Source organism: Mirounga angustirostris, unplaced genomic scaffold (genome assembly GCF_029215605.1).
Source record: "Mirounga angustirostris isolate CCGP_5_RB_7025 unplaced genomic scaffold, mMirAng1.0.hap1 SCAF_15, whole genome shotgun sequence".
NCBI classification, from domain to species: Eukaryota; Metazoa; Chordata; class Mammalia; order Carnivora; family Phocidae; genus Mirounga; species Mirounga angustirostris.
In genome coordinates this window covers 12,945,377-12,973,252 of record NW_026991723.1, presented here as the reverse complement: position 1 = coordinate 12,973,252, position 27,876 = coordinate 12,945,377, and the positions used below count along the sequence as shown (strand labels likewise).

General features: G+C 44.4%; 1 protein-coding gene and 1 long non-coding RNA gene across 2 annotated transcripts in view; one reads left to right on the top strand and one right to left on the bottom strand.

The window, feature by feature from the left end:
* The window catches only part of LOC123849551 (transient receptor potential cation channel subfamily M member 3), an 82,882-nt gene extending 59,418 nt beyond the window's left edge, over positions 1-23,464 (top strand). Inside the window, exons 8-11 of the mRNA XM_045882240.3 lie at positions 2,723-2,873; positions 2,992-3,191; positions 5,080-5,212; positions 14,883-23,464. Of these exons, the coding sequence (XP_045738196.2) occupies positions 2,723-2,873; positions 2,992-3,191; positions 5,080-5,212; positions 14,883-16,335 (1,937 nt within the window). The 3' untranslated portion in view covers positions 16,336-23,464. The remainder of the gene's footprint in view (positions 1-2,722; positions 2,874-2,991; positions 3,192-5,079; positions 5,213-14,882) is intronic.
* LOC123849552 (uncharacterized) lies at positions 11,857-14,576 on the bottom strand. Its single transcript, XR_006792099.3, has 3 exons — positions 14,490-14,576; positions 12,882-13,093; positions 11,857-12,311 (listed from the first exon to the last, which is right to left on the bottom strand). It is a non-coding gene; the product is annotated as an uncharacterized LOC123849552 (long non-coding RNA).
* Positions 23,465-27,876: the final 4,412 nt, after the last annotated feature.

The window sequence follows — 27,876 nt, the reverse complement described above, 5'->3', positions numbered from 1 at the left end:
GCACTAGGTGGTCACTACTATTACTATGTATTACTACCTTGGAAAGGCCACATGAGATAAATCAGAGTACTTACAGGCTGTGGGGCCAGAGAGAAGACAGGACTCACTTCGTCATTCATCACCGCATCTCCAGTTCCAGTTGCGCTGGCCCGTAGCAAGAACTTAGTATTTTTTGGATGAATATTTGAATGGTTCTGGCATTATCCCTCATTAGCTGTGTGATGTTGGGTAAGGCATGTCACCCCTCGTGAAGTGCCCAGAGCAGAGCCTGGTACATGCTATGCTTTCCCCAGTCTCTACTGTCCTTCACTTATGAGTATCCCAGGTAAAGAACTGGGACCAGCATTTCCTGGGGAAGATGGCAAGGGAGATTTTATTCAAGCGGGGGGGGGGGTCAGCTACTACAATGGCGGTTCGCGATAGGAGAGAGAGATCGGCCCCACTCTGAATGCAGCCAGGGAAACTGGAAATCTATGGGTAGGTCAGGAGATGGAAAATCAGGAAGAGGAAATACCAGGGAAAGGGGGATCTGGCCCTACCAGCCGAACCGGCTTCTTGGCGAGGGCTGGCCAAAGGTGATCAAGACACAGGCTGGGGAATGGTGGAGGATGAGAAAATGGACCAGATATTGATGGTGATGAGTTATTAAGGGTGGGAATTCTAGCCAAACTGGCGTAGCAGGATTCTTGCTGAAACTGACAATGAAGAGACAAAAGTCCAGGCCCAGCTGAAAAAGAGCCTGAGCAGAGTTTAGCCAGGCAGAGAGTTTCTGTCAATACGTACCCCAGTCTTGGCTGGAAAGGGCCAGAAAGTGAGCTGGGGTGGGCTCCAGAAAGCTCCAGAGTGAACATTGAAAACTGAACAGGATGTACCCGGGTGGAGCATGGGAGGGGGAGCGAGGTTTCAGAGGGGCCTTCTGGAAGCAAAAGAAGCATGGCTGAAAATCAGGAAGGAAGAGAGAGCATGACATTTCTAGGAACCTCAAGAGACTCAGTCCAGTTTGTTTGCTGAGGGAGGGGTAGGAAGTGGCAAGAGATGGCACGGGGCCAGCCACCGTCAGGGTTCAGACTTCATCCTGAAGCACGTGGTGTCCTCCATCACTGGGTTTTCCTTCCAAGGGAGTAAATGATCAGCGCCTTCCAGAGGACTCTCTTGTTTAGTGCCCCAACCTCCACTAACAACGATGCCTGCTGTTGGAACTCACCTGACTCCAGCACACAATCGCCTTGCAGGCTGATCCAAAGGAAGCATCTTTTCTGGCCATAAAAAACAAGCTCTTAGTGTCCTGACATTATTAAACCCCTCTTAGGCTAAGAACGTGCATTTTTGGACTTGAGAGCATACGCTTGCCAGCCTAAGTCTAGCTCAGTGGGCTCTCCTGAGTGGCACCTGGGAAGTTTTAAAAGAAATATCTACCCTTGCCTGGGCCACCCTCAGAGATTCAGATTCAGTTGTCTGGGAGTGGAACGGGGCATTGGCGTATTTAAAAGCTCCCCAGTGCAGCCAGGGTTGAGAACCATAATGGAGTGCACCGCACAGCAACGTTAGCTCTTGAGAAGAGAATGGACCTCCCTTGCCAGATACTCCAGCCGAGATTCTGGGCCAACATTGCAGACCTTCCTGGCAGATCTTCAAAAGCTGCCTGTGGTGACTGCTGAGACCACAGCATGCCCCACCCGCTTTGCACAGACAGGCCGCCTTCGAAAGCCAACATCTGGCAGCTGGAGAGGGAGAGCGACCTCACCTCTCCCCCGCTCACCTCGGGGCGTGATCTCACCCCCCCCCCGCCCCCGGCCACGTTCTCTGTGCAGCACTAAGGAGCCCTGTCAAGGATTTGCCTTTCCCTGAATTTACCTGGAAACTCCAAGCAGGCCTAATTAGCACATTACTCACCCTCCCCCAGTCCCACACATCACCTCCCTCCTCACCCCCACCTCCAGAAATTTCTTCCCCCGCCCCCCGCCGCTTGCCTATTTATTCAGTGCAGTGGGGTTTCGTGCCCTGGGCCCTTGAAAAGCACATTTTGGGAATGGAAGTGCTACTGGAAGAAGGCAGGTAACTAAGGTCTTCAGGGTCCCAGCTCATCACCTCTCATTGGCCTCCCAGCGAAATGCCATCCATCAGGGGCACTGAGCGACAAGCCCTCCAAATACTTCCCAAGGCGCTGCCCTGTTTTATGCCTTCCACGCTGAGACAGCAGATCGTTAGCTCAGAGCCCCTGGGTTGTTTCCCGCAGCAATTAACTGCTGCCCTGGTGTTAATTCCAATCAATAATCCCCCTGCCGCAGCTCTTACAGCTGCCTGGAGGCTGCGACCTCCATAGCACATTTTGGAAGTAACTTGCTGGGGCAGTGACCCCTAGCCTCTCCAGGAAAGCCCTCACCAGGCTTCCTCATGACAGCAAGTATCCTTCAGTGAGTGTCGGGGGCAAGGGGCAGCATGAGCAAGCAGGGGTCCTAACACCTCTTTCATGTTCCGTGACAACTCGGGAGACAGACCAAACCAGCTCCCCTCTGGTATCCCTTGGGATATTCACAAAGCTTTCATTTTTCTATTTTGGCTTTTTTTTAGAATTCTTTTGTTTTTTTTCTGTTTGTTTTGAGATGGCTGTCTTTTTCCTCCATCTAAAAAAACCCTCTCTCATTCAAATCAGTCCCCCCCCCCTTTTTTTTTTATCACAGAACCACGGTTTCTCATTTCTTGCTTCTGTTGCTTCCTTCAGCTCCCTGTGGACAGAATGAGACCCGGGAGGATGGCAAAATAATCCAGTTGCCTCCCTGCAAGACGGGAGCCTGGATTGTGCCGGCCATCATGGCCTGCTACCTTTTAGTGGCGAACATCCTGCTGGTCAACCTGCTCATCGCGGTCTTTAAGTAAGTGGGTCCTTCCTCAGAGGACTTGGGATGGAGTGGGAGGCTGGGGGAGGGCAGGCTCTGGTGCCTCAGAAAGGAGTGGAGCTTCTCGCTTGATTCTCTCTCATCTCTATTTCAGCAATACATTCTTTGAGGTAAAATCAATATCCAACCAAGTGTGGAAGTTTCAGAGGTATCAGCTCATCATGACTTTCCATGAAAGGCCAGTTCTGCCCCCGCCTCTGATCATCTTTAGCCACATGACCATGATATTCCAGCATCTGTGTTGCCGATGGAGAAAACACGAGAGCGACCCAGATGAGAGGGACTACGGCCTGAGTAAGCTTCGGGTGACAGCCCTGGGCCACCACAAAGTAGGAATTCCTACTACCTCCTGCAGACAGTCATGTAGGACCCCGTGCCCACCTGGTTCCTCTGGCATCCCGCAGACTGCTGACAGCTCTGAACACTCGGGAGGGCCCTGGAGGGTGCGCTTCCATGGGAAACAGTGCTGAAAAGACATGAGAGGCTGAAATGGAGCATTCGTAGCCTCACATCTTTCTTAGGGAATAAAACCAGTCCTCCAGCAGAGCTGTTTTAGCACCTTCACAGGTTCTAAACTTCGTGCCATCCAGAGAGGCCCCACCACAAAATATATGCACCGTATTAATATGCTCCCGATGCTACATTATATATAAGGCAGACATCATTACCTGGGTTGAGTTGGGTTGCAGGTGACTAAGTTTGATTCTCCATGATCATTTCTGGAGCTATCATGTTTTGGGGGTCTTAAACATTCCCCAAGTCTTAGGAAGTCATGTATGACTTCATGAGGAAACCAGCCCTGCTCTCTATTAGTCAAAGGAAAAACAGAAAACGCTCCACCATCCACATTCTACCCAGTGTTTCTAAAAGGAGGCTCTATTGGCTTTGGGGTGGAATAATTCTTCAGTGTGTGGGATTGTCCCACACGTTGCAGAAGATTTAGCACATCCGGCCTCCACACATTGAATACCAGTAGCTCCTGCAGGTCCCTAAATGTCCCTTACTACCCCACCCACAGTTAAGAACCACTGAGAATCAAGCCCCGTACAAGCAAACTCCTGTGGTTTCTCAAAGTGTGTCAGATAGACGGCCTATACTAAATCTACTGAACCAAAGCCTCTGGGATTGTGGCCCAGGAGGTACCTCTCGGTGATCACTAGTGCTCTAAAGCTCAAACCAAAGCCACTTCCTCAACTGCCTCTCGAAGTCTGAAGCTTTTAACAACTTCCCTGACAAAGCAATGCCCAACTTCGTTCTAGACATTAAAACTAGAGAGTTGAAGAGGGCCAGGAATTCCAGAATTCACTGTTTCCACCAAAAACACAAGTCTAGGCAAATAGAAAGCTTCGAGGGAAAAAGGTTCAGATTTCCACTAGGCTCTTTCTACAGTGTATCACTAATGAATTACTCTCCCTGATAGTAACAGAAAACCAGACTAACAACAACACAAATCAATAAAGTTCTATTTTTCTCAAGCAATAAAAAATGAAGAGGGTCCAGAGCTCAGCAATGGCTCCCTGAAGTCAAAGACCCCGAGTCCTGTTTTTAGGCTCCACTATTCATTATTACACTGTCTTACCTCGTGGTAGCAAAATAGCTGCCGTGTTCCCAATCATCACATTCATGTTCAAGGCAGGAAGAGGGGGGAAGGTGAGAAAATGTAGAGAGAAGCAGCTACCTCTGACTAGTTTATCAGGAAAGCAGAACCTCTTCCCAGCACACCACCCCTCCCTGCAGCAGACTTCTTTCTCTGGAGCCGAACTGGGTCCTGTGGCTGTGGCTGCTACCAACTTTAGAGGGGGCTGGAGATGTGGGGATGTGGCTTTCCAGCCTCAGCTGTGTGTGTCTGCCTCACTCCACAAACCAGAAATTGAACTTTTGAGTAACCTGCTTTTTCTTTGATTTAGCTCCTTTCTCAGCCTTACACTATGTATAATTCTAACCAGTCCCTGCAATGAACCAGATACACTGAGGACAACTTCAGGACTCCATAGTGAGTCTAACGCACGGGAGGAGGACAGTGACAGAGGTTGCCCAACTGGGTTTGGATTTAGCCTGCGACTTCGTAAAGAATCTCAGCCCCTTTTCTTAACCTTGATTAAATGAGGAATGTCATTAGGCCCACAGATCTGATGCCATTGCTCATCCTTCCTGTCTTATATCTCTCCCTTTTTTTCCACAGAACTGTTCATAACTGATGATGAGCTCAAGAAAGTACACGATTTCGAAGAACAGTGCATAGAGGAATATTTCAGAGAAAAGGATGATCGATTCAACTCGTCCAACGATGAGAGGATACGGGTGACTTCAGAAAGGTACGTTCCATGGGCACGTGCCTCTCACAAGGATGTTTTTTGTCGTGGCATGCCTTATTGATTGTTTTTGTTTGCACAGTCCCCCAAAACAGAGATCCCCCTTGTGTTTATTCTTATTGTCTAAGCTTATGAGAGAATGGAACATTGTCCGAAGCATTTACAGACCAAAATCCCATACTTATAGATCCTGGACTTCTCCAGGAAGCAGTAGCACCCACTCTCCTGGACACTAGGTTGTTGAGCCTAGGACAGGGCTTGCCGGCTCAGACTAGAAATTGGAATGTTCCAGCCCAGACACCAACCATGAGAGACTCAGCCCAATGCAAGGGTCTCCAGCAGGTTGGTGTTTCATGTAGATCTCTGGGCATCTTTTCAGGAGGAGTAGAACAGTCCTCGTATGTCGTTTATATGGGTGTCCAGTGCCTTCTGAATCAACGGCAGCGAGAGACTTGTGAATTAGTTACAATAACGGGTGAGGAATTTTTTTCAGAATTATTTTGTTTTATTCTTTTTATAGAACAAGATAAAAGCAAAGGAAGAGAAGCAGGTTCTTCTACCCAGTGGTGCTATACTTTTAGATCTCACTGGCCAAATAGTTTTGTGGACCAGTAAGACTATAAGAAAAAAAGAAATCCCAAAATATAAAGAAGAGAATCCTGGAAATGTAACAAATCTAGCTTAATGCCAAGGAATTTACATTTTCTGATTTTTCTCATTTGGCTGTAGACTAATAAAAACTTCATTCTGGGCTGGCATGTTCAAAACCCAGCATTGGGGAACCACTGTGGTAAAGAACGTGCAGACTATTACAAAGCATTGATGTAACTTTAAATTTTAAGCCTTTGAGATATGAAGATGGCACTATTATAAATAGTGGGAAAAGGCATTATATTGATGCCTTCAGTTGATATGATTTAGACTTCTAAGATATGAGTCAGTGACCTCGAGTTTTCAAGAAATGACATTTTATCTGCTCACCCACTTCGTACACTCTCTAGTGACTCTGTAGAAATTACACAAGTGGCATTCTTCTGTCCCTGGCTCTTCATTTCTTTAAAGAATGCAGTCTAGATAAGCAGGTATATACACACATGCCATTGAGTGATTGTGTCCATTGGTACTCAGCCAATATTAACAAAGTTTAAAGCTGTGCACACATTCTATGCACATCTGTCATTGCACAGTAGAGCATTCTAGGGTGATATGATGTGAAGCAATTTTCTGGCAAACAGAGGAAGAGGAGCTATAAATCTAAAAATCTCTCATTCTGAGGCCTTGAAAAAGCTATTTATTAATGGACATATAGCCATGTGTTTTCCAGAAAATTGTGCTACGTGGACACATTGCCTATTGCTCAAACGTATTTCCAAAGCATATGTACGAGAGACTTTGCAATGCTTTTTGACCTCAGAAAGCTACAGACCTGGGAGAAAAGAAAGGTAGGGGGAAGGAGTGTTGAGATGCAAGGAAGCCTTCACCTCTCTGGGGCACTGGAATGAGACATACAGACACCAGCACCTGTGAACGTGTTGTGACCATGTCATCAATTCCTTGGAACTGGATAGAAACAGGAAGGAACTATATATAGCACCTTCACCTGAGCCTCTCACCCCCCACCTGCAAACACTTCCAGGAGACCCCTTTCCCGAGACCCTCTTCCTCTCGGGGTGGTTACAGAGCTATGCCCTCAAGGATGATGACCTAGGTGAGCAATTCCCAGAAATTCTGGACGGATCATAGGCACCCCCTTCCTGTGTCTTCCGCATGAGCTGGCTTTCTGGAGGAACGGGGGGCTGGAGGACCAGGACAAGTTCACAACCAAGCCCAGGTGCCAGAGAAGTGAATCTAAGCTCAGGCGTCATCCTACTTCTGTTGCTTCTGTCTGTGTTTGGGGTTTGATTTTTGTTGTTGGTGGTGGTGGTGGTGGTTTGTTTTGATTTGCAAGTGTACCAAAAAATAAATCTTTAAACACTAGAATTGCACTCCACAAAACAGAAACACCACAAGGTGCATCAGGGAACAAAGATCAACCAATGAAATAGAGGATCCATATTATCCGTCTCACGCATTCTCTAGGACATCTCCTTTCTGAGTGGAGTGTCAGGTGAAATCACCTGTCCTATTTACATTCAATAAATATATAGATAATAGAGATAATAAATGATAGATAATAATAGATAATATACACACACATTTGGATAGGTACATATGTTTAATTTACATAATTAACTATACACATAGTGTATAGGGTATTATATAATTCTCCCTTCATGTTAGACAGCCCCAGTACAGGGATTTGAGATCAGAAAAATTAAGAGCTGGCTCTGCCCTGCTAGAAGACTTGGGAAAAAGGTTTCTTTACATAGCGAGCCCCACGCTCCTCTCTCTACCACTGCGTGTAAAACATAACTTATTTATATAAGTTTTACTTGCAGAAACCTTTTTAGAAATACAAAGATACTTCCATAATTGTCAACTTAAATGCATCATTCCTAAGTCATATTTTTGTACCCAAATGGTATCTAAAGAGCGCAATACAATATTCGGGAGATCATTAACACCTCATAAGAATCGATTCTGAAAAATCCTTCTTTTTCCCATTTTATATACATATTTATCTTTTTCATTTTATCTCAAGACAGAACCAAGACATTGGCATGACTCCAAAAATAGCTTCCATGACAGCATTGGCCCCTGTTCTACCACCTCTCCTTTGGTTAATAACCAGCCAGGTATCCACATTTCTCCCCTCAGCCCAGGGTGTCAACCTCCCTGCTAAAATCATAATGTACTCCATCAAAACATGATGCATGTGCGTTACTGTATTGGTCTGGATTATCAAGATAAGATGAATATTGTGCCCATAAAGTCTCCTGTTAATGAACCTATCTTTTTTTTTTTTTTTAAGATTTTATTTATTTATTTGACAGAGAGAGACATAGTGAGAGAGGGAACACAAGCAGGGGGAGTAGGAGAGGGAGAAGCAGGCTTCCCCGCGGAGCAGGGAGCCCGATGTGGGGCTCAATCCCAGGACTCTGGGATCATGACCTGAGCTGAAGGCAGACGCTTAACGACTGAGCCACCCAGGTGCCCCTGCACCTATCTTTTTAAAGTACTCAAAAGGTACTGAGCTATTCCATAATGCTGTCTAGAATTTACGTCGAACTCATATAATTCCTAGAACTCAGGAACTTCTCATATAAGAAAAACCTTTTCCTATCTCCAGTCTCCTGGCATTTCTTTTTTATTTTCCCACTGGTTTTTAAGGGTTGCCTACGTTTTCTGGTGATCACAGCTGCAAGTTCTTTTCTGGTTTCTTTAACTCATTTAAAGCAGGGTTTGCAAACTGGTGGCTCGTGGGCAACATCTGCCCACAGAGCGCTGTTGGGTTAGGCTCGCAGTGATTGTTAAAATCCATTCTGAATGCCTCTGGCCTGGGCATGTCCTCGGCTGCCACAGAATCCCTGCTTCTGTCCTCACAGGCTTCTCTACTTCACCTACCTCCTCAATCTGCCCTCCCTGTAGGCATTTAGCTCTCAGACCCCTGACTTACAGCTTCCAGATCATCCTCCCCATCACCCCACCTGTCAAGTTCCACTTGTCAGAAGAAGTTGCAGTTTGAATTTTCTTCTCTCCAGGAACAATTTAAGCAAATAGGATATACATTGTTTCTAGCATCGTTTATCTAACATTATCTTTCCTGAGCCAAAGGGCTTTGTGCCCTTTTTGCTCTTCACCTAGATCCAAAAAAAGGAGTAGTCATGTGACTATTAATAGTGTATTCAACTTCTAATTTTCATAACAAAGGGAGACAAGAATAACTTAGGATATATGAGTCTCATAAGTAATCAAAAACAGGCATAAGCCAAAAAAGAACTTCACCCACCTCCCAACCGTATCTTTTTCCAGTGCTGATCTTTGGTATCTCCACTGACTGAGTTGGATTTAAATTGCACTCCCTTTTTCTTCCCAGAATGACGAGGAGAAGGATGACTGGCCCAAAGGGAAGGGAAGGTGACCCTAAGGGACTTAAATAATTCACAAATTAGATACCAGTCTGTGGATAAGCAGGACTTTGCTTTATTTGTTCTGCATCATTGCCTTTCATTTGAAAACCTGTGTAAGCATACCCTGTCCCCCCACAAGAGGCCCTGTGATTGGTTCGTGTGATATGGGATTGTGTTTGCCCTTCCTCCTGTAGTCATCCTATTGCTAGCCCTCCGGGGAATATTTTTTAATTTAAATTCAATTTAATTAACATATAGTATATTATTAGTTTCAGAGGTAGAATTTAGTGATTCATCAGTTGCATATAACACCCGACGCTCATTCCATCATGTGCCCTCCTTACTGCCCATCCCCCAGTTACCCCAGCCCCCCACCCACCTCCCCTCCAGCGACCCTCAGTTTGTTCCCTAGAGTTAAGAGTCTCTTAGGATTTGCCTCCCTCTCAGTTGTCATCTTATTTTATTTGAGATTTAAAACAGGCATGGTGGGGCACCTGGGTGGCTCAGTCAGTTAAGCATCTGCCTTCGGCTCAGGTCATGATCCCGGGGTCCTGGGATTGAGTCCCACATTGGGCTCCCTGCCCAGTAGAGAGCCTGCTTTTCCCTCTCCCTCTGCTGCTCCCCCTGCTTGTGCGTCCTCTCTCTCTTTCTCTCTCTTTATCAAATAAATAAATAAATAAATAAATAAATAAATAAATAAATAAATAAATAAATAAAACAGGCATGGCCTGCCAATCCTCGTTTTTCTTTTACTGCATTCCCTTTAACCACATTTTGAGGTTATCAGGAAAGAAAATGAACTTGTAGAAAATAACAGTTCTTAAGAAATTGCATTTTGGGGGCGCCTGGGTGGCTCAGTCGTTAAGCGTCTGCCTTTGGCTCAGGTCATGATCCTGGAGTCCCTGGATCGAGTCCCGCATCAGGCTCCCTGCTCAGTGGAGAGTCTGCTTCTCCCTCTCCCACTGCCCCCGCTTGTGTTCCCTCCTCGCTGTGTCTCTCTCTGTCAAATAAATAAATAAAATCTTTAAAAAAAAAAAAAAAGAAATTGCATTTTGAAGCTGAAATTTTCTGTGTCATTGGCATCTTCTTGTGAATGCCCTTTTCTTCATCATATTGGCCATTACAGGCTGGCTGTCTTCTTCCCTGGGCTTTTCACCAACCCATTTCGTGCCCTCTGGTGGGGTCCTGGCTGTCCCTTTCTTGGGCATCCAGGGACAGGAGACATCTCACGTCCTTCCAGGACCCCGTTGTGTCCCTCTTGTGCTTGCCTCCTGAGTGATGCTGAATAAGCCCTGTGAAGCCCAGAAACATGAAAAAGGGAAAGAAAAATAGAGTGTTCTTCCCACACAGCATCTTCCTTTCCATGGTCCCTCTTTTTTTCCTTACTTAGTGACTTCCTGTATCTCTCTCCTTGAGACTTCCTATTGATTCATAAATTCTTACCATTCTTACCTCCGTTTTATCTCCTGAGTGGTTTGACCAGAGTCAGCAACTAGTGACTGCAATCGTGACCCAAAACTCTCGGTCGGCTTGTCCCTCACACCTATTTATATCGGTGACGCACACCCATGTACAATCACTTCTCAAAGAAATGTTTTAAGATTAAGGGAGGCACTCTGTTTATCGAAAAAAAACCTATGTAAATTTGATTCCAAGATCTTTTCTTCCTTTATAACTCCTGTATTAAACCTCTACAGTTATATTCATGACCTAAATGATCATACCGTTTGGTGGTTAAACACATCCAGAAATCTGGGAGAAGATGAATGAAACAGCCCATCCCCCCCTCTCCCTACCCCCCCCCCCCCCCCCGCCCAAGTCTTACATTTCAAAACACCTCAGCCCACAGGAGAACCCACTGAGGAGAGATTCGGTGAAGAATTGCTCCTTGGTCCTGTTCTAGCTGTCTTCCCCACCACCTCCCACTGTTCCATTCCCCGGGGCCATGCTCCTTTCCTTTGCTCTTGAGGTTCCCCCTGGGCACCTCTTTGCTTTCCTTGAAAACCCTCTTTCCTCTTGTACCACCTCTCTGTTCTTCCCATCCCGCTGGGCTCCTTAGTTTCTGTCTTGTTTACTATCCACGACCAGCTCCTGACTCTTCCATTGCCTCCTGGTGCCTTAGCTCTACCTCTCATCTGCTACTTTTCTCTGCAGTGTTGGATCCTTGGGCTGAAGGCAGGTGGGACGCAGGGAGGGAGATCCCCACAGAGCAGGGAGATAACTTTATAGTGTTCAGACCCATGATCACAGGCAGTTATGCTAAAAGAGTATCTTTAGCTCTTTCCATACCAACCTTGTATATACCAGGTTCCAGGAAAGGAAGAAGAGGGAGGAAGAAAACGATCCTGCCCTTTTTGACTCTGCCAACTAAACAACTAGAAGGACCCAGTGCCTAGAGCATCCAAAAGGGAAAGTCTCGTTCTACAAAAATGCATCTCTCCTGCTCCTGACTTTAATGAGGATGTATTTTACCCACTTGCCCAAAGCTTATTGCATTGCAAAAAATGAAACTGCAGTACTTGCAAAACCAAATTGCATAGACTACATGGTGACAAAGTGAATCGTGAGTCTATAAGACACACAAACTTACTATTGTTTTTTTTTTTTTTTAAAGATTTTATTTATTTATTTGACAGAGAGAGACACAGCGAGAGAGGGAACACAAGCAAGGGGAGTGGGAGAGGGAGAAGCAGGCTTCCTGCGGAGCAGAGAGCCCGATGCGGGGCTCTATCCCCAGACCCTGGGATCATGACCTGAGCCGAAGGCAGACGCTTAACGACTGAGCCACCCAGGCGCCCCCAAACTTACTATTGTTAAGTAGTTTGTTTCTCAGGCTATGTTTATACCACAAAATGAACTGAAACAGGGGAAAGTTGTATTTTCCTCCTGAATCAGCTGCGTTAGCTGGGTGAAGAGCATTGCGTTTGCCAGCTACAGAATTGCTCTATTTACAAGTCCTTTAGGAATACACCTGGGCGTGGCGGCGGAATGTTCCCGGACCCTGGGAAGTGCTGTGTTCTGGAGCATCAGGAGGACGACTCCAAGGCAGGGCTGATGAGGGCAGTCCAGACCTTGGGCTGGGTGAAGGGAACCTGAAAGATAAAAGAGCAGAGTGGGTGGAGGGAGTTGGGGGGTAGAAGGGCTATTGCTGGTAGAGGCAGAAATGTGGCCCGAGGCCAGAGAATCACACACACCCACTCTGGCTGCAAGAGTGGTTTTGTCTGTTTGTTTTTGTTTTTGTTTTTTAAAGCCTAAAGGTCTCGGGCGCCTGGGTGGCTCAGTCGGTTAAGCGTCTGCCTTCAGCTCAGGTCAGGATCCCAGAGTCCTGGGATCGAGTCCCGCATCGGGCTCCCTGCTCAGTGGGGAGCCTGCTTCTCCCTCTCCCTCTGCCGCTCCCCCCTGTTTATGCTCTCTCTCTCTCTGTCAAATAAATAAATAAAATCTTAAAAAAAAAAAAAGACCTTCAGGTCCTCAGAGAGGGGAACCACATGCCTCTTATTCCTCCTTGGGGCACTGAAACGTGTATTCTTCTCTGATGGAGGTGTTGCTACTTTTAACATATTGCCGCCATCACCCCCCTTGCCCCCATCACAAGAGCTGGGGGGACCCAGCTCCAATTCCCACCATTGTTCCGTTGTTCATAAAGCACATTCTATACCCACCGGCATGTTTCTTTGAAGGGTCAGCTGTCGGGGGCCTTACTGTGCCCACTGGGAGTATTGGAAAAGTGTCTTTATCTTCAGCCTCTCCAGAAAAGTTGTGAATGGATCTCCTGTAGAGCCTCCCAAAGATTTGCCTTGGGGCATTTCACAGTGAAAGTTGAAGGTCAAAGCAAAGCTTGGCTCTGGTTTCTCCTTTCCCAGTCAAGTGAAAGCTGCGGCACAATTTTATTTTATTTTACTTTTATTTATTTTTTATTTTTTTAAAGATTTTATTTATTCGACAGAGAGAGACACAGCGAGAGAGGGAACACAAGCAGGGGGAGTGGGAGAGGGAGAAGCAGGCTTCCCGCGGAGCAGGGAGCCCGATGCAGGGCTCAATCCCAGGACCCTGAGATCATGACCTGAGCCGAAGGCAGTCGCTTAACTGACTGAGCCACCCCAGCGCCCCACAATTTTATTTTAAATATGTGGACTCTGTCTTTGTAAATAAATATCCAGGCAGCCTACTAGACCATTGGAATCAAGTTCATAACCACGATTGTCTAGGTGAACTGTTAGTGACATCTGGCAGCATGGCAATGGAAAAAGGAATATGAGACAGATCACGCCCTTGAGAATTTCCAGTGGGGAGGGTGAAGACATCTAGAAATAACTGTAAAAGAAGGCATCTGTGACCAGCTATCCAGAGAGACACAGAGAGAAAGAGAGAGAAGAGTAGCAAAATTTACTTGTTGATACACACTCTAGGGTTTACCACAAATTACTTTATGTAAACTTGGTTAAATTCCTTGATGTTTGCTTTTCCTTTATTAATGAAAGTCTTGGGCTAAATTAGATCACCTCCAGGTGCCTCAGTGACAGGACTGTATTAATTCCTTTGGAGGCGCTAAATTTTAAAAAGATTATTGTGAACAGCAACAACAAAAAGAAAGATTATTATATAAATGCAAAATAGGGTCACCTGGGTGGCTCAGTTGGTTAAGCTTCTGCCTTTGGCTCAGGTCCTGATTCCAGGGTCCTGAGATCAAGCCCCAAGTCCAGTTCCCTGCTCAGCGGGGACCCTGCTTCTCCCTCTCCCTCTGCCACTCCCCCTGCTTGCACACACTCTCTCTCTCTCTCTGTCAAGTAAATAAATAAATAAAATCTTCTAAAAAGGGCGCCTGGGTGGCTCAGTTGGTTAAGCGACTGCCTTCGGCTCAGGTCATGATCCTGGAGTCCCGGGATCGAGTCCCGCATCGGGCTCCCTGCTTGGCGGGGAGTCTGCTTCTCCCTCTGACCCTCCCCCCTCTCCTGCTCTCTCTCTCTCATTCTCTCTCTCAAATAAATAAATAAATAAAATCTTTAAAAAAAAAAAATCTTCTAAAAAATAAATAAATGCAGGGCGCCTGGGTGGCTCAGATGGTTGAGCGTCTGCCTTCGGCTCGGGTCATGATCCCGGAGTCCTGGGATCGAGTCCCGCATCGGGCTCCCCGCTCTGCGGGAAGTCTGCTTCTCCCTCTGCCTCTCTCTCTCTCTCTCTCATGAATAAGTAAATAAAATCTTAAAAATAAAATAAAATAAAATAAAATAAATAAATAAATGCAAAGTAAAAATAACCCCAGTCCATACTTCAAGTCTTCTTCAGTCTTGTGGACACTGCCACGAGAAAAGCTGCCTTCTGAAATTCTGTTGTGCACTTCTGAGTAAAGCCATCAAAAGGCAACATTCTCATTTTGGTGGTGACTGATTAAGCCGACGCCCTAATCCTTGGTTAGTTCATTAAACCCCGCCCCAAGTCCCAGCTAAGTCATGAGGTGCTTTGGCCCCACTCCACTTCAATAAGAACTAGTCAACTTTGGTGTTTATTGGGATTGTGCATTAAATTTTACTGAGTGGAAAGGGGTTTGGTAGATAAATACCACTGGATTAGATCATCTCTCAGGCCTCTTCCAGCTCAAAATGATTTAGATTCTCCAGAGAGGAACCCGGCCTTGCGTGACCCTCATTCTGTTTCTCTCCCAGGGTGGAGAACATGTCCATGCGGCTGGAGGAAGTCAACGAGAGAGAGCACTGCATGAAGGCCTCGCTCCAGACCGTGGACATCCGGCTGGCACAGCTCGAGGACCTCATCGGGCGCATGGCCACAGCCCTAGAGCGCCTGACAGGTCTGGAGCGGGCTGAGTCCAACAAAATCCGCTCCCGGACCTCGTCCGACTGCACAGACGCCGCCTACATCGTGCGCCAGAGCAGCTTCAACAGCCAGGAGGGGAACACCTTCAAGCTCCAAGAGAGTATAGACCCTGCAGGTGAGGAGACCATGTCCCCAACTTCTCCTACCCTAATGCCCCGTATGAGAAGCCATTCTTTCTATTCAGTCAATTTGAAAGACAAAGGTGGTATAGAAAAGTTGGAGAGTCTTTTTAAAGAAAGGTCCCTGAGCCTACACCGGGCTTCTAGCTCCCACTCGGTAGCAAAAGAGTCCAAAGCTCCTGCAGCCCCTGCCAACACCTTGGCCATCGTTCCTGACTCCAGAAGACCATCTTCGTGTATAGACATCTATGTCTCTGCCATGGATGAACTGCACTGTGATATAGACCCTCTGGACAATTCCATGAACGTCCTTGGGCTGGGTGAGCCCGGCTTTTCGGCTCCAGCACCTTCCACAGCTCCTTCAAGTAGTGCCTATGCAACTCTTGCTCCCACAGACAGACCTCCAAGCCGGAGCATTGACTTTGAGGACATCACCTCCATGGACACTAGATCTTTTTCTTCAGACTACACCCACCTCCCAGAATGCCAGAACCCCTGGGACACTGAGCCTCCGGTGTACCAGAGCATCGAGCGTTCCAAAAGCAGCCGCTACCTAGCCACTACACCCTTTCTTCTAGAAGAGGCCCCCATCGTGAAATCTCATAGCTTTATGTTTTCTCCTTCGAGGAGCTACTACGCCAATTTTGGGGTGCCGGTGAAAACAGCAGAATACACAAGTATTACCGACTGTATCGACACAAGGTGTGTCAATGCCCCTCAAGCGATTGCTGACAGGGCCACCTTCCCTGGCGGTCTTGGAGGCAAAGTGGAGGATTCATCCTGCTGCCATCCCGAGCGAGAAGCAGAACTGAGTCACCCCAGCTCTGACAGCGAGGAGAACGAGGCCAAAGGCCGGAGAGCCACCATCACAATACCCTCCCAGGAGGGTGATAACTCGGACAGAACCCTGTCCAACAACATCACGGTTCCCAAGATAGAGCGTGCCAACAGCTACTCAGCAGAGGAGCCAAGCGTGCCATATGCACACACCAGGAAGAGCTTCTCCATCAGTGACAGACTCGACAGGCAGCGGAACACAGCAAGCCTGCGAAATCCCTTCCAGAGGAGTAAGTCCTCCAAGCCGGAGGGACGAGGGGACAGCCTGTCCATGCGGAGACTGTCCAGAACATCTGCCTTCCACAGCTTTGAAAGCAAGCACAACTAAACCTTCTTAATAAGCATTGCAGGAGGCTCAAGAATCCAGCCCTAAAATTCTCCCCGAACCCCACCTGTTCCCCTTCCTTGAAACGTACCTGCTTTATTCTTAGCTGAGCAAAACAAGCGATGCCTTGGGAGGTGTTAACTCAAAGGTGACTTCTGGGCCACAGATGGAGAAAGCACTTTGCCTAGCCCAGTGCCAAACACAGGGGCTTTAAGTCATGTTCACTCTTGATGGGTAGGGAGGGAAGAGAGGGAGAAGAAGGGCTGTGGTGAATGTGTATGTCTGGTGACTTCAGAAAGCCATGAGCTCTGGGAATGAAGGGGCTTCGAGCACTCTCCATGCCAGGAGGCATCTTTCCATTTCTGACCATTATCAAGAGTTTTAGGATACAGGGCTAAATTGCAAAATAAGATAAAATAAAGTAGCCAGCATACAAATGAGATATTCTAAACTTCAATTCTGTTTTCTTTTCACATTGGCTCCATCACTGGTGACTGATGAAGAGCATCCTTTTTATTCAGTATAAGCCGGCAGCAAGCAGTTCTACCTAACGTCCCACATCCTTCTCATGCCAACACTTCTGTAATTGATCAGTATAAAGAAAAAACAAGGTAACAGTCATAGTTCACCTGTCTCTTATATATTCACTTCTGGTGCCACAACTGTTTATCTTTCTTGAAGAAAATAAAGGGAAAAGAAATGCCTTTTTGTATTGCAATCAAAATGAAAGAAGAATTGAGGCTAAAAACAAATGTCAAGTGGTTTATTATATACGGTGGGCATTCGAGTATAGTCGAGCAAGCTCAGGATGAATGTAATTACATAATTTTATATTTTTTAATTTATTTTGTATCTCACCTGTCATCAATCAAGTCACTCACTGAATATGTGATAGTGAACTAAAAGAAAAAAATATATGCAGTGGGCAGAAGTCACCTAAAATTGCCATGTGGTATACTGTTACATTCTCACCATCCGTGTCATGTGTCATCCTGCTGTGTGATTGTCATCATTTGCATGGCTCCACCATGTCTTCTGAACATCTCCGAGATGTACCTGGAAATTCTTCACACCACTCATCACATGACCATTTTGTATATGAAGATCTGCTCACACGTGGATATTTTCATACCTAGAGTTTTGCCGTTTAATCTGAGCTCAGCATAAATTTCATTGGAGTTTTTCAAGGGCTGGTATCTTTTTTATGGAGATGTTCCAAAGTACTTTTTAAGGAAGTTTCAAATCATAAATAACCTGAGAATTGACTGGGAATTTGGTATCAACCCAAAGCCATCAGTTGCAGTCATACCATGAATATTTTTCTTATATACAGAGCTATAAAAATGATACAGTAGACTCAAGTAGAAAGCAAATAAACTACGTAAAGACTTCTATAGTATATGCTGCTTATATACATATATATGCATTCACATGGAGACATGTTTATATATAGTATATAAACAGGCATACAGAGCTTTCTTAAGATTTCTTTTCTATCACCGTGAGGTATAATCAGGATATTTTCATATTCAAGGAGTTCCATTGAAAGAGTTCATTCTGTCATGTTGGATTTTTGACAGATGTTGAAATTATGTTTTTTTTTTAAATCCATGTGACCTTAACTCTTCCTTGTACCAAACTAAAGTTGCCAAAATGACTGGCTTCTTGCCCTCTGCTTGTTTTCTGTCCGCAAACACTTGCTGCAATGACATCTTATTTAGTCTGGTTTCTTCCGCACAAAGTTGATTATGCTAAGTACAATCTGAATTAGACATGTGATTCTAAACCAGATAGTATTACAGACGCTTTAATACAGATGTCCACTACTAGGTCAGAACCTGGATTTGAAGGGGAATAAAGAAATCTTTAAATCTTTAAATCTTTAAAATTTTGAAGACCCTCAAATCTTCCGATTCCTACTTGCGTCACTGATTTTCAAAAGAATAAAATCTTTAAGGACAATGACCTAATGTTCTTGGCCCCCAAAATACTATGTGGTTCTCCTGTTGAGTTGCCATTGTGAGCTCCAGATTTTCTCATAATGTGAAATCAAGTAAATAACGTGGACAAAAGCTCTAGCCTTTAAGTTTGTTTTTGTTTTTTTCTTAACCCCTCTGCCCCTCTGAACAAGCCTTTTGGATATAGAAATAGTTACGAGGCCACATATAAAGAATTAAAGAATTCCTTTTCACTCTTTGGTATTTGGGTGAATCGGACATAAGCAACCAGACTCCCTCATGTGTAATTGCCCTAGAAATGCTTACATTTTTTATTGAGCCCCACATTGACTGTTTCCCTTTCAGCAAACATGCCTTTGGTCTGAGAATAAATCAGTTGCCCTTAAACTTCCTTGAGTCATGCATCTCAGTGAGAATCTTATGAAAGCTCTGGGCCCTCTCCCCAGAAAAAAAATATACATACATGCAGAGTTGCAATGTAACTTGAAAGGGTTCATGTACCCCTGGTTCCATGTTGCTTGATAATGAGGAAGAGGAACCATGTTTGTTCATAATCAATACAGTTGTAATAGGCACTTTACATTTGAGACCATTTCTCTGTGATTCTCAGGAAGGCCAAGTCTCAGCACCAGAGTTGGAACCAGGATTTTGTTCTTTTCGTCCCTTAGATTATATTTTGCTAGTTTGATGTCCTTGTATCCTAATGTTTGATGATTTAAAAAGGCAGAAGGCTCTCTGAGTGAGTCTGTAGAGGAATCCAAGGAGGAGGTGAAGCCATTATTCTTTGACCACAGAGCAGGACATCACAGCACCTCTAGGGCCCCATTCTGAACCGGACGGAAAGTGAGGGAAAGAAATTATGTGCACAAGTGTTTCCATTCATCATGATTTCTGGAGAGAACAGAACAGGACCATGGAAATGCAGTCCTTACCAGTCCTGACCTTGTGACTGCCTGGTTCTTTGGTTGTACAGGAAAACGAAGCTCTTACATCTTTCGTGAAGTGTGCAAAATATATAAGCCAAATCTAAATGACGTTAAATGTAAACCGTGCAATTCTCGTGAGCCATTTCTTTCCTGTGCACATACATGTGTATTCTCTTTCAACCCATTTCTTCCCATTTCTGGGTTCTCTGCACCCCACTGTGGCCTTGATTCAGTGGCCTTGTGAAGTCAAGCTTATGTTCAGCTCATTTATTCCATCCCGTCCCTGATCAAGGAGACGTTAATTACCTGTCTCTGTGAATTAAGCAGCTCATGAGCAGCACATTATTGAGGAACGTAAATAAAGTCATAGAGAGCTCACAGAAGTAATCGCTTTGGTTCCATCATCTGCTTCTGAGGTGCCAATTTTTACATGCTACTATACATAATGATTCGTTCTAAGTCGCTTGTTCCTTTTGAAAAAAAAAAAATCAAGGGTGTTTTATGAAAATGGCCATGGAAATTCCCTGATTGACCCACATACTTATAGTTAGAAACTTCCTCCTGGATGGATTTGAATGAGGAGCTGGAAATCTTGGACACAGTTGTCATGGCTAGTTCGTATATTTCTCCAAGCCAGAAGGCGTATTAGCAGGCAGAATACAGCACTTTACCAGAACTGGCTTTCCTTTTAAGTCTAAGCTTCCAGGTCTAGGATATATATTTAGCACTTTGAAAGTCCCCCTTAAAAAATATATATAAATATATATATATATATACACACACACATATATATATATGAATAATCCAATGGGAAAAATATACTTGTAAAAACACACAGTGTGTTTCTTCTGAATGTTTCAAATATATTCTAAAAGATGGTTTCTATAGATAATATTATGGTAGATAACTGGATAGTACATTAATTCGACTTTCTGAGGCTATACAGTCTAATCTTCCCGAATGTTTGGGCTGTTTAACTTCTGTCTTGGTAATCAATATTATCCAGTCATCCATCATGTGCTATCTATAGACTGTACCATTCAATGTGTCGAGCAATGCTGTATTATAAAACACATGTACACATATATGTAACCCATGTTTCACCTAGCATAGTTGTAGCATGTGGTTGTATTAATGAACGTTACAGGACAGCTTTATAATCATTGACCAATCTGTAACATTCAATAAAGAAGCACATGTTGCAAGGATTAAGTATGTTCCCAATTCCATGTTATTCAGCATCCTCGCAAAATGAGCACTTTTGTTCCCGATCTGCTTTATGGCTTTCACAGTCCTCTAGCCCATGAGGAAATACCTGTATAAGCCGATGTACATCCTCTAACCAGCCCCATGAGCCATGGTAGGCGAGTTGTGTTTTGCGAAAGACGACCTGGCATGTGATGCAAAAGACTCTCTGACAAATGAACTTAAAATAATATTTTAAACTCCAGTTGAATTAGCTGTCTGTTTACATCTGCTAACCCCCTGCAGAAGCACTGTACAGTATTTTATAAATATGTTCATTTAGTAACGCTGATATGTTTGTTTCTAGATAAAGTGATGCTACTGTGTAGGTGGTTATATATGTTCTAGATATTGCATTATGACTCACTATTCTTTAACAATAGCAATGTAACTTAAACGAAGTAATCCCTCTCCAAATCCAGTCTTAATTTTGTGGCAACAAAATGCATGCACTGCTTTATGCGTTTCTTTTGACTTTTTAAAGGCACTTAACATTTGATTATTGCCTGCTGTAACACTTAACCCAGCTAGGAATTCGCTCACGTCATTGGGCTTCTTACACTGTTTGGGGATTATGTTCGATTTTTAAAAATTAAAAACTAAAAAATAACCGAGGGTTTTTTTTTAATCTTTTTTTAAGCTCCGAACAAATAATATGAAATAAAGTATTAACCACAGGGTGTGTAGCTAGGGGACCCAGAGATGACTGGCTAACACCCATGCAGGTGTTGGTGCAGCTGTGATATAGGAAAGACACGTTTCTGATTCTTTAGGGCCACTGGGTGCAAATTGCAAAACCAGAGAGGAGAGTGAGAAGTCCATTCGGACAGTGCAGAAAGCCACAGATCATTATGAATGAGTGGCCCAATGATGCACGTGACTTCCCTCCTACCTGGTGGCTTTTCTACCTTGTGCGTGAGCCTGGTCCGGGGGAGAGTGAGGAGTGGGTGACTGGGGGTCTGATCAAGAACTGGGTGACTCTGAAGAGCTTGCCCTTTAAAGAAACCACCATGTCATTATCAGAAGCCATTCATTCAACATTTGGAAAAGAGAGGAGCCACTTTGCATAGTCCTATAAATGACTACTCTTCCAACCTGGAGAGAAAACTTCTCTCAGCCTGTGCTGGCCTAAGCTTTCTCTTCCCTTTCCGTGTCAAACATTCTCTTTCCCCAGATCAGAGTCAACCAAAGCAGGGCTTGGTTCTGATTTAAGGAAAACAAGATTTTTTTTCCTTTTCTTTTTTAATTCACTTGAGAAGATCATTTTGTTACCTTTTCTCTGATGAGTTCCTTGTACTGGTCGCTGCTAATGACATCAAGACACGACGATTTCTTTAGGTCCGTCCAAGAAAGGATTTTGGTGGCCACGTAAGCCACCTGGCAGTAAGAGTGAGGTGAATTTTCCCTTCCCTAAGTTCCCTCGTCCGCCAGCCCCCTTAGGCCTCAGCCCCTTGCCTGTTTGCACAGTGTTTATGTGCTGGGAAGTGAAAAGGGCACGTAGGGCCACAAGTCCGTGGGCTATCTGCAGAGCATCGGGACCAACCTTGACCCAGGCGTTCCTCAGGAACAGGCAGGCTGCCCAGAGCATTGGGTCACAGAGGGAAGTTCAGCTTTGCACCTGGATGTGCAGCCTTCTTCACCCCCTTAACTTTCTTCCTTTCTCTTAACCCAGCACAACATGCCTTTTGCCAGACCCACAGACCCTTGGTCCTATGACCTCAGTACCCCACGGGGAGCCTGGCTCAGTAATCTGAAACAGTGGCCCCTTGGAAAAAGTCAAGCTTTCAGACTTTGTCCAGCCCTCGTCTTCCCACAAACCTAGGCTCCTCCCTCCCCGCACTCTACCCCTTACCCCAAACTCAGCTGGTGTTTGTGTCGGCCCTGTCCAATTCTTTGCCTGTCTGAACCCCAAGAGAGTCCCTCATGTCTTCCCCCCAGCTCCCCACGTATCATAAGAACCATCCATCTGCATCTAGATGGGGGGGCTGCAAGCTCAAGTACATGCAGGGGCTGGATCCAGGACACAAATGTGCCCACTGGACTCAGGGAAGACAACAGGAAGAAGTAGGGTTTGTAGGGCATGAGAGAACACGTGTCCCATGACAAAAACGTTCACATTCTGATTTGTAAACACTCTGCTAGCCAAACAAACATGTCTGCCAACAGCATTCAGTCCCAATAGCAATAGTTTGGGACCTCTGATTTAGGGCCAACCAGGATCATGTTCTTGATCCTGACTTAGTGAGTGTATAGAAGAAATACACCGAGAACGGAGGTGGGGGCGGAGAGGAACTCACCCTATTCAGGGTTATTCCTGCTCTCCCGAGTGAGAGATGCATGTGTATTTGCTAGCTGCATCTTTCTGGACCCAAAGGCAGGATCTTTGTGAGGGACATATGGAAGAAGAGTACCATAGCATTGTATCAAGGCTTATCTGCTTCTTGTCACGACAGCGTCTAACTTGAGTTTATATTGCTGTTTCTGCTGTGCAAAACAGTCCACACAGTATACTGTACTCATAGTTATTTCATAATCTAGGACTTAGACTCTCATTTGTAAGCATTCTAACCATAGTTTATAATGGGGGAAATTATTCAAATATCATTTTTAAATGAATTCCTATAAATACAACAATTTTGAAATTGGGTTTGTTAAATATATATATACATCTTTTCCTTCTTTGTGTACGGATAGACCGCAGTTGGCATATCTATCGACATTATAAATATATATAAATCCTTAGAGGAATTGTTCTTTTTTAAAGGTCTATTATTGGATTCACAATGCACTTTGAGCTTGTTTGTTTAGATACATAATTCGAAGCAGAAGTTGGCAGATACCATGGGAAAAACTTTCTGAAATTTCTGTAACAAATGTTTTGCAATAAAAAGAAAAAAATTCAGTAGTTTAAAACATGACTTGGGTCTCCTTGTGCATTTATTTGCCATCACTTGATCTCCATCATCTTCATGCCAAGAAGGGTTGGGGTATGCAGAGATAATTGCCTACAGCCCCGTCAGTTAACTTGCAGAGCAGAAGTTGCAAACCGGTAGCCTGTGGAAAAGGCTACCCTGGGATGTGTCTAAAGAACAGGGAGGGTTTAATAAGACACAAGGAGGAACTTCAGGTAAGGGGAACGCTAATTTGACCAGCCTTCAAACGTTACAGTGCTTCATCCTGGTTAGAACCTCCAGGCAGCTCCATGGAATCTCCAGCATCGACCCCAGTTTTGTGAATGAGGCTTTGCTCCAACTAGTCTCTTCATCTGTACCTTTCCCATTGGCTCTGTCTAGTCAGTTTTTTGAAAATGGAATGGCTGGCATAGGAATTTATCATGTTTATAAATATGCACATTTATGTAACACACAATCTTCAACCACGTGCCCTCAGATTTCTTGGAAAATCAGGCCCACCATCCTTTGCTATCAAAATCTCAGATTTAGAGCTGCATAGAGCTTCCTTGAAGGAGAGATTGAGGAAGGTTGAAAAAGATTAATTCTCTAGGGCTAAATTTAAAAGTTAATTTAGATTTAAAAGTAATTTGTCATTACTTACTTGTTGACATTACCCTATTTGATTAAGAGCCAGAACATGGCTTGTTGTATAAAGGCCTAGATTACACATCCTTAACAGTGGAAAGTTCTCAGGAATTACTCCTTTTGTTCCCCTCCCCTGATCTCTGGTTGTTACCTTGGTCTCTGCCCAACAATCGCCACACTACTTATAGTTTCAGTATCTCTCAGAAGCCTTCTGCCATATCATAGTCATTGTCTTATGACACAATACAGTCACACTAGAAAGGCCTTTACTCAAAATCATGAACCGTTGCACCATTATTCTTCATCTCATGCACTGAACACCAATTTTATTGAAGACTAGTTTAGTTTGCTAGGGCTACCTTAAAAAAAAATACCACAAATTAGGTGGCTTACGTAACAGAAATTTTTTGTCTTATAGTTCTGGAAGCCAGAAGTCCAAGATCAAAGTGTTGGCAGGGTTGGTTCCTTCTGAGGGCTGTGAGAATCTATTCAATGCCTCTCTCCTAGCTTCTGGTGATTTTCTGGCAATCCTTGGCATTCCTTGGCTTATAGAAGCATCACACACTCTCCCTGTGTGCTGTGTCCAAATTTACTCTTTTATGGCACTCACTCTATTCCAGTGCAATCTCATCTGACCTAGTTATATCTGGCATGACCCTATTAACCAAAGTTCACATTCTGAGGTTCAAGGGGCTAGGATTTCAACATAGAAACAGTGGGGGAGACAAAATTCAACCCTTAATACTAGGTGAATTTATGAGTAAGGGTGTGGTGGTCATTTATCTTTTTAATATCTTTCAAAGTAGGGAAATTAGAATTCAGGAATCAGTTGGAAACAATATATGTACTGATCAGTAGGAGAAAAAAATAGACCAATTGTGTCATACCATGGAGCCATTAACAATAATTAAATCTTTGTATATTGACATGAGAAGGTGCCATTGGTATATTGTCAAGTCTTTTTACTTTTTTTTTTTTTTCTATTATGTTCAGTTAGCCACTGTATAGTACAGCATTAGTTTTTGATGCAACGTTCAACGATTAATTAGTTGCGTATAACACCCAGTGCTCATCACAACACGTGCCCTCCTCAATACCCATCACTTGGCTGCCCCATCCCTCCCACACCCCTCCCCTCTGAAACCCTCAGTTTGTTTCCCCAGAGTCCGTAGTCTCTCGTGGTTCATCTCCCTCTCTGATTTCTCCCCCTTCAGTTTTCCCTCCCCACCCCTATGGTCCTCTGTGCTATTGCTTATATTCCACATATAAGTGAAACCATATGATAATTGTCTTTCTCTGCTTGTCAAGTCTTGTTAAAAGGAAATGCAGAGCAACTTATAGGGTCTAATCCCAATTTTTGTCAAAATTAAACCAGGGATATAGATGTGGATATATTCGTATGTGAATAGTAAAGATTGAAAGAATACAGAGGAAGGAGTAGAAGTTGTGTTGCAGAAGTTTTTCTTTTTTTTTTCCAAAAATTCAAATACTGTTGAAGAATAATCTAAAGTGGCCCAAGAAAAGTTGGTTCGAGGATCAACAGACACCTTTGCCTTCTTTCTGCTCAGACATCTGTTCTAGACATCATCACAATAATCACAAGCCCTGGAAAGGCAACATGTCTCCTCCAAGGAATGGTAAATTTGAAAGAAAAGAAAAGTGGTAGCAATAGTTTAACTACTAATGTCGTGAAATTGTCATTTTAGGCAGAAATACAACCAATGTCTTTTGAGCAGCTACTTTGTTCCCCTGGAAGAACTGAAAATTTTATTAAAAGGGCAAGACTGTCATGACTAAAAAGATAATTACATGGTGTAGTTATTTAATTAGAGCTGTTGAAGAAATCGGGATGAGCGGCCCAAATTTAGCTCATCAACACTGAAAGTGTTCACGTGGAAGCAAAATGGCCGCCAGGAAGGCAGTGTGTGGATGGTTTCCCACATTTGGGGAGGAACCTGGACTACATAATCCGCTCTGAGACTGCACAGAACAAACAAGAGTTGCTTTTCAGGTAAGAGTAAAGAATGAACATCTGTAGCCTAGCAGGGCCTAACGGAATAGACGGGGCTGGGGAAGACAGGAGGTGAGAAGCGGGCGTTTATTTCCAAGGCTGTAGGAAAACAAAGCTGTAGCCACGAGAATAATTAAGGCCTGCTTGGAAAACAGTTAGAAGCCAACCTGATCAGGTCAGAGGACTCACACTGGAGATTCGTGGGAAAGTATCACAATCCTTTATATCCACTTCATCTTCTCAACACATCTATGCAATCAGCATTATTATTCTCCTGTCCCAGATGCGGGGGCGGGGGAGTGTTCATCATTTTACACATGAATCCAGATTGGAGTTTGGACTTTATTCTCAAAGTGACTAAAAAATTCTGGGCAAAAATGTGACCTGGCCAGGGAGGGAGAAGTGCCGTGGGACTGACTACAGGATTCCAGGCAAGAGGTAATAAAACTCCATGGATGAAGACACTGAAGAAGTTTTACAACTCAACCTAATCCAGCAAATATTTCATGGAGACTCACTCTTGGAAAAACACTTGACCGAGTGCCAGCACATTCTATTTGAAATGTCACCCTCTTACTCAATTCCCTGGTGAACAACTAGTCATCCTTTATGGAAGACTGTGTTCTAGTGTATACCGAGCTGAGCATCCCTTGAGATGCTTCCTTGCTGGCAGCCATTTTGTACATTGTGGAAGAGCTGTACCCTTTGCCTACCACCACAGTTTTGGCTAGATCTTTGGCAAAGGGTAACATGGACCCAAGAGTGCCAGTCAGAGCTTTTTCCTTAGGAATTTGGAACAAAAATGGGGGTGGCAGTCTCTGGATAGTGAAACCATAACTTACAGGCTCAGGAATTCTTGACAATCAGGTTCCTGCAGATAGCTGAGTTGCAGAGAAAATCAGTCTGCCATGAGAAAGGAATATAGACACAGAGACAGGAGCAGATACGGGAAACAGAAATTCTAGACTCCGTCTGAGACATAACCATAGTCCCGTCATTGGGGTTTAAAAGCATATCAGTATCCTTTAAATAAATACCCCATGTTGTAAGCTAAGTAATGACCTCCCAAAGATGCCCACATCCTCACCCCCAGGACCTGCTACCATATATGGCAAAAGAGACTTTGCAGATGTGATAAATTAAGGTTGTTGAGATAGGTAGATAATCTTGGATTATCCAGGTACACCCAATGTAATTACAAAGGTCTTTATAAGAGGGAGGAGGGGGGTCAGAGTCAGAGAGCAGGTGTTGCGACAAGGGAAGAAAAGATGGAAGTGATTTATGCTGAAGATGAGGGAAGGGACCAGGTGCTGAGGAATGAATGCAGGCAGCCTCCAGAAGCTGAAGAAGACAAGGAATGGATTCCTCACCTGGTCTCTAGAAGGAACCAGACCTGCTGACATCTCGATCTTAGCCCCTCAAGACTCATTTTTACTTCTGGTCTCCAGAACTGTAAGAGAATAAATTTGTGTTGTTGGAAGCCGCTGCATTTGTGGTGATTTCTTAGAGCAGCGAGAGGGAACTCACACACCTCCCATACACACACTTTTATTTAAAATCAGGTTGGTATCTGTTACGTGCAACCACAAGAATCTAAGTACCCTCTCTTAATACTAAGCTGCCACAGACCATAAGACACACTGCCAAATTAATATCGGTGTTGGGGGTGGAAAAGCAACACTGCCACATTATATGTATACATGATCAAAAAACACATTCTGGTTTCAAAATGTGGGGGGACAATGTGTACTCGGAATTAATGAAATAAGGCAATATATCCTTCAAGTCAGAACTCAACCAGCTCTACCTGCAGGAAGCCTTCTCTAATTTACCATAATAAACTCTCCTTTCTTGACCATGTGTCA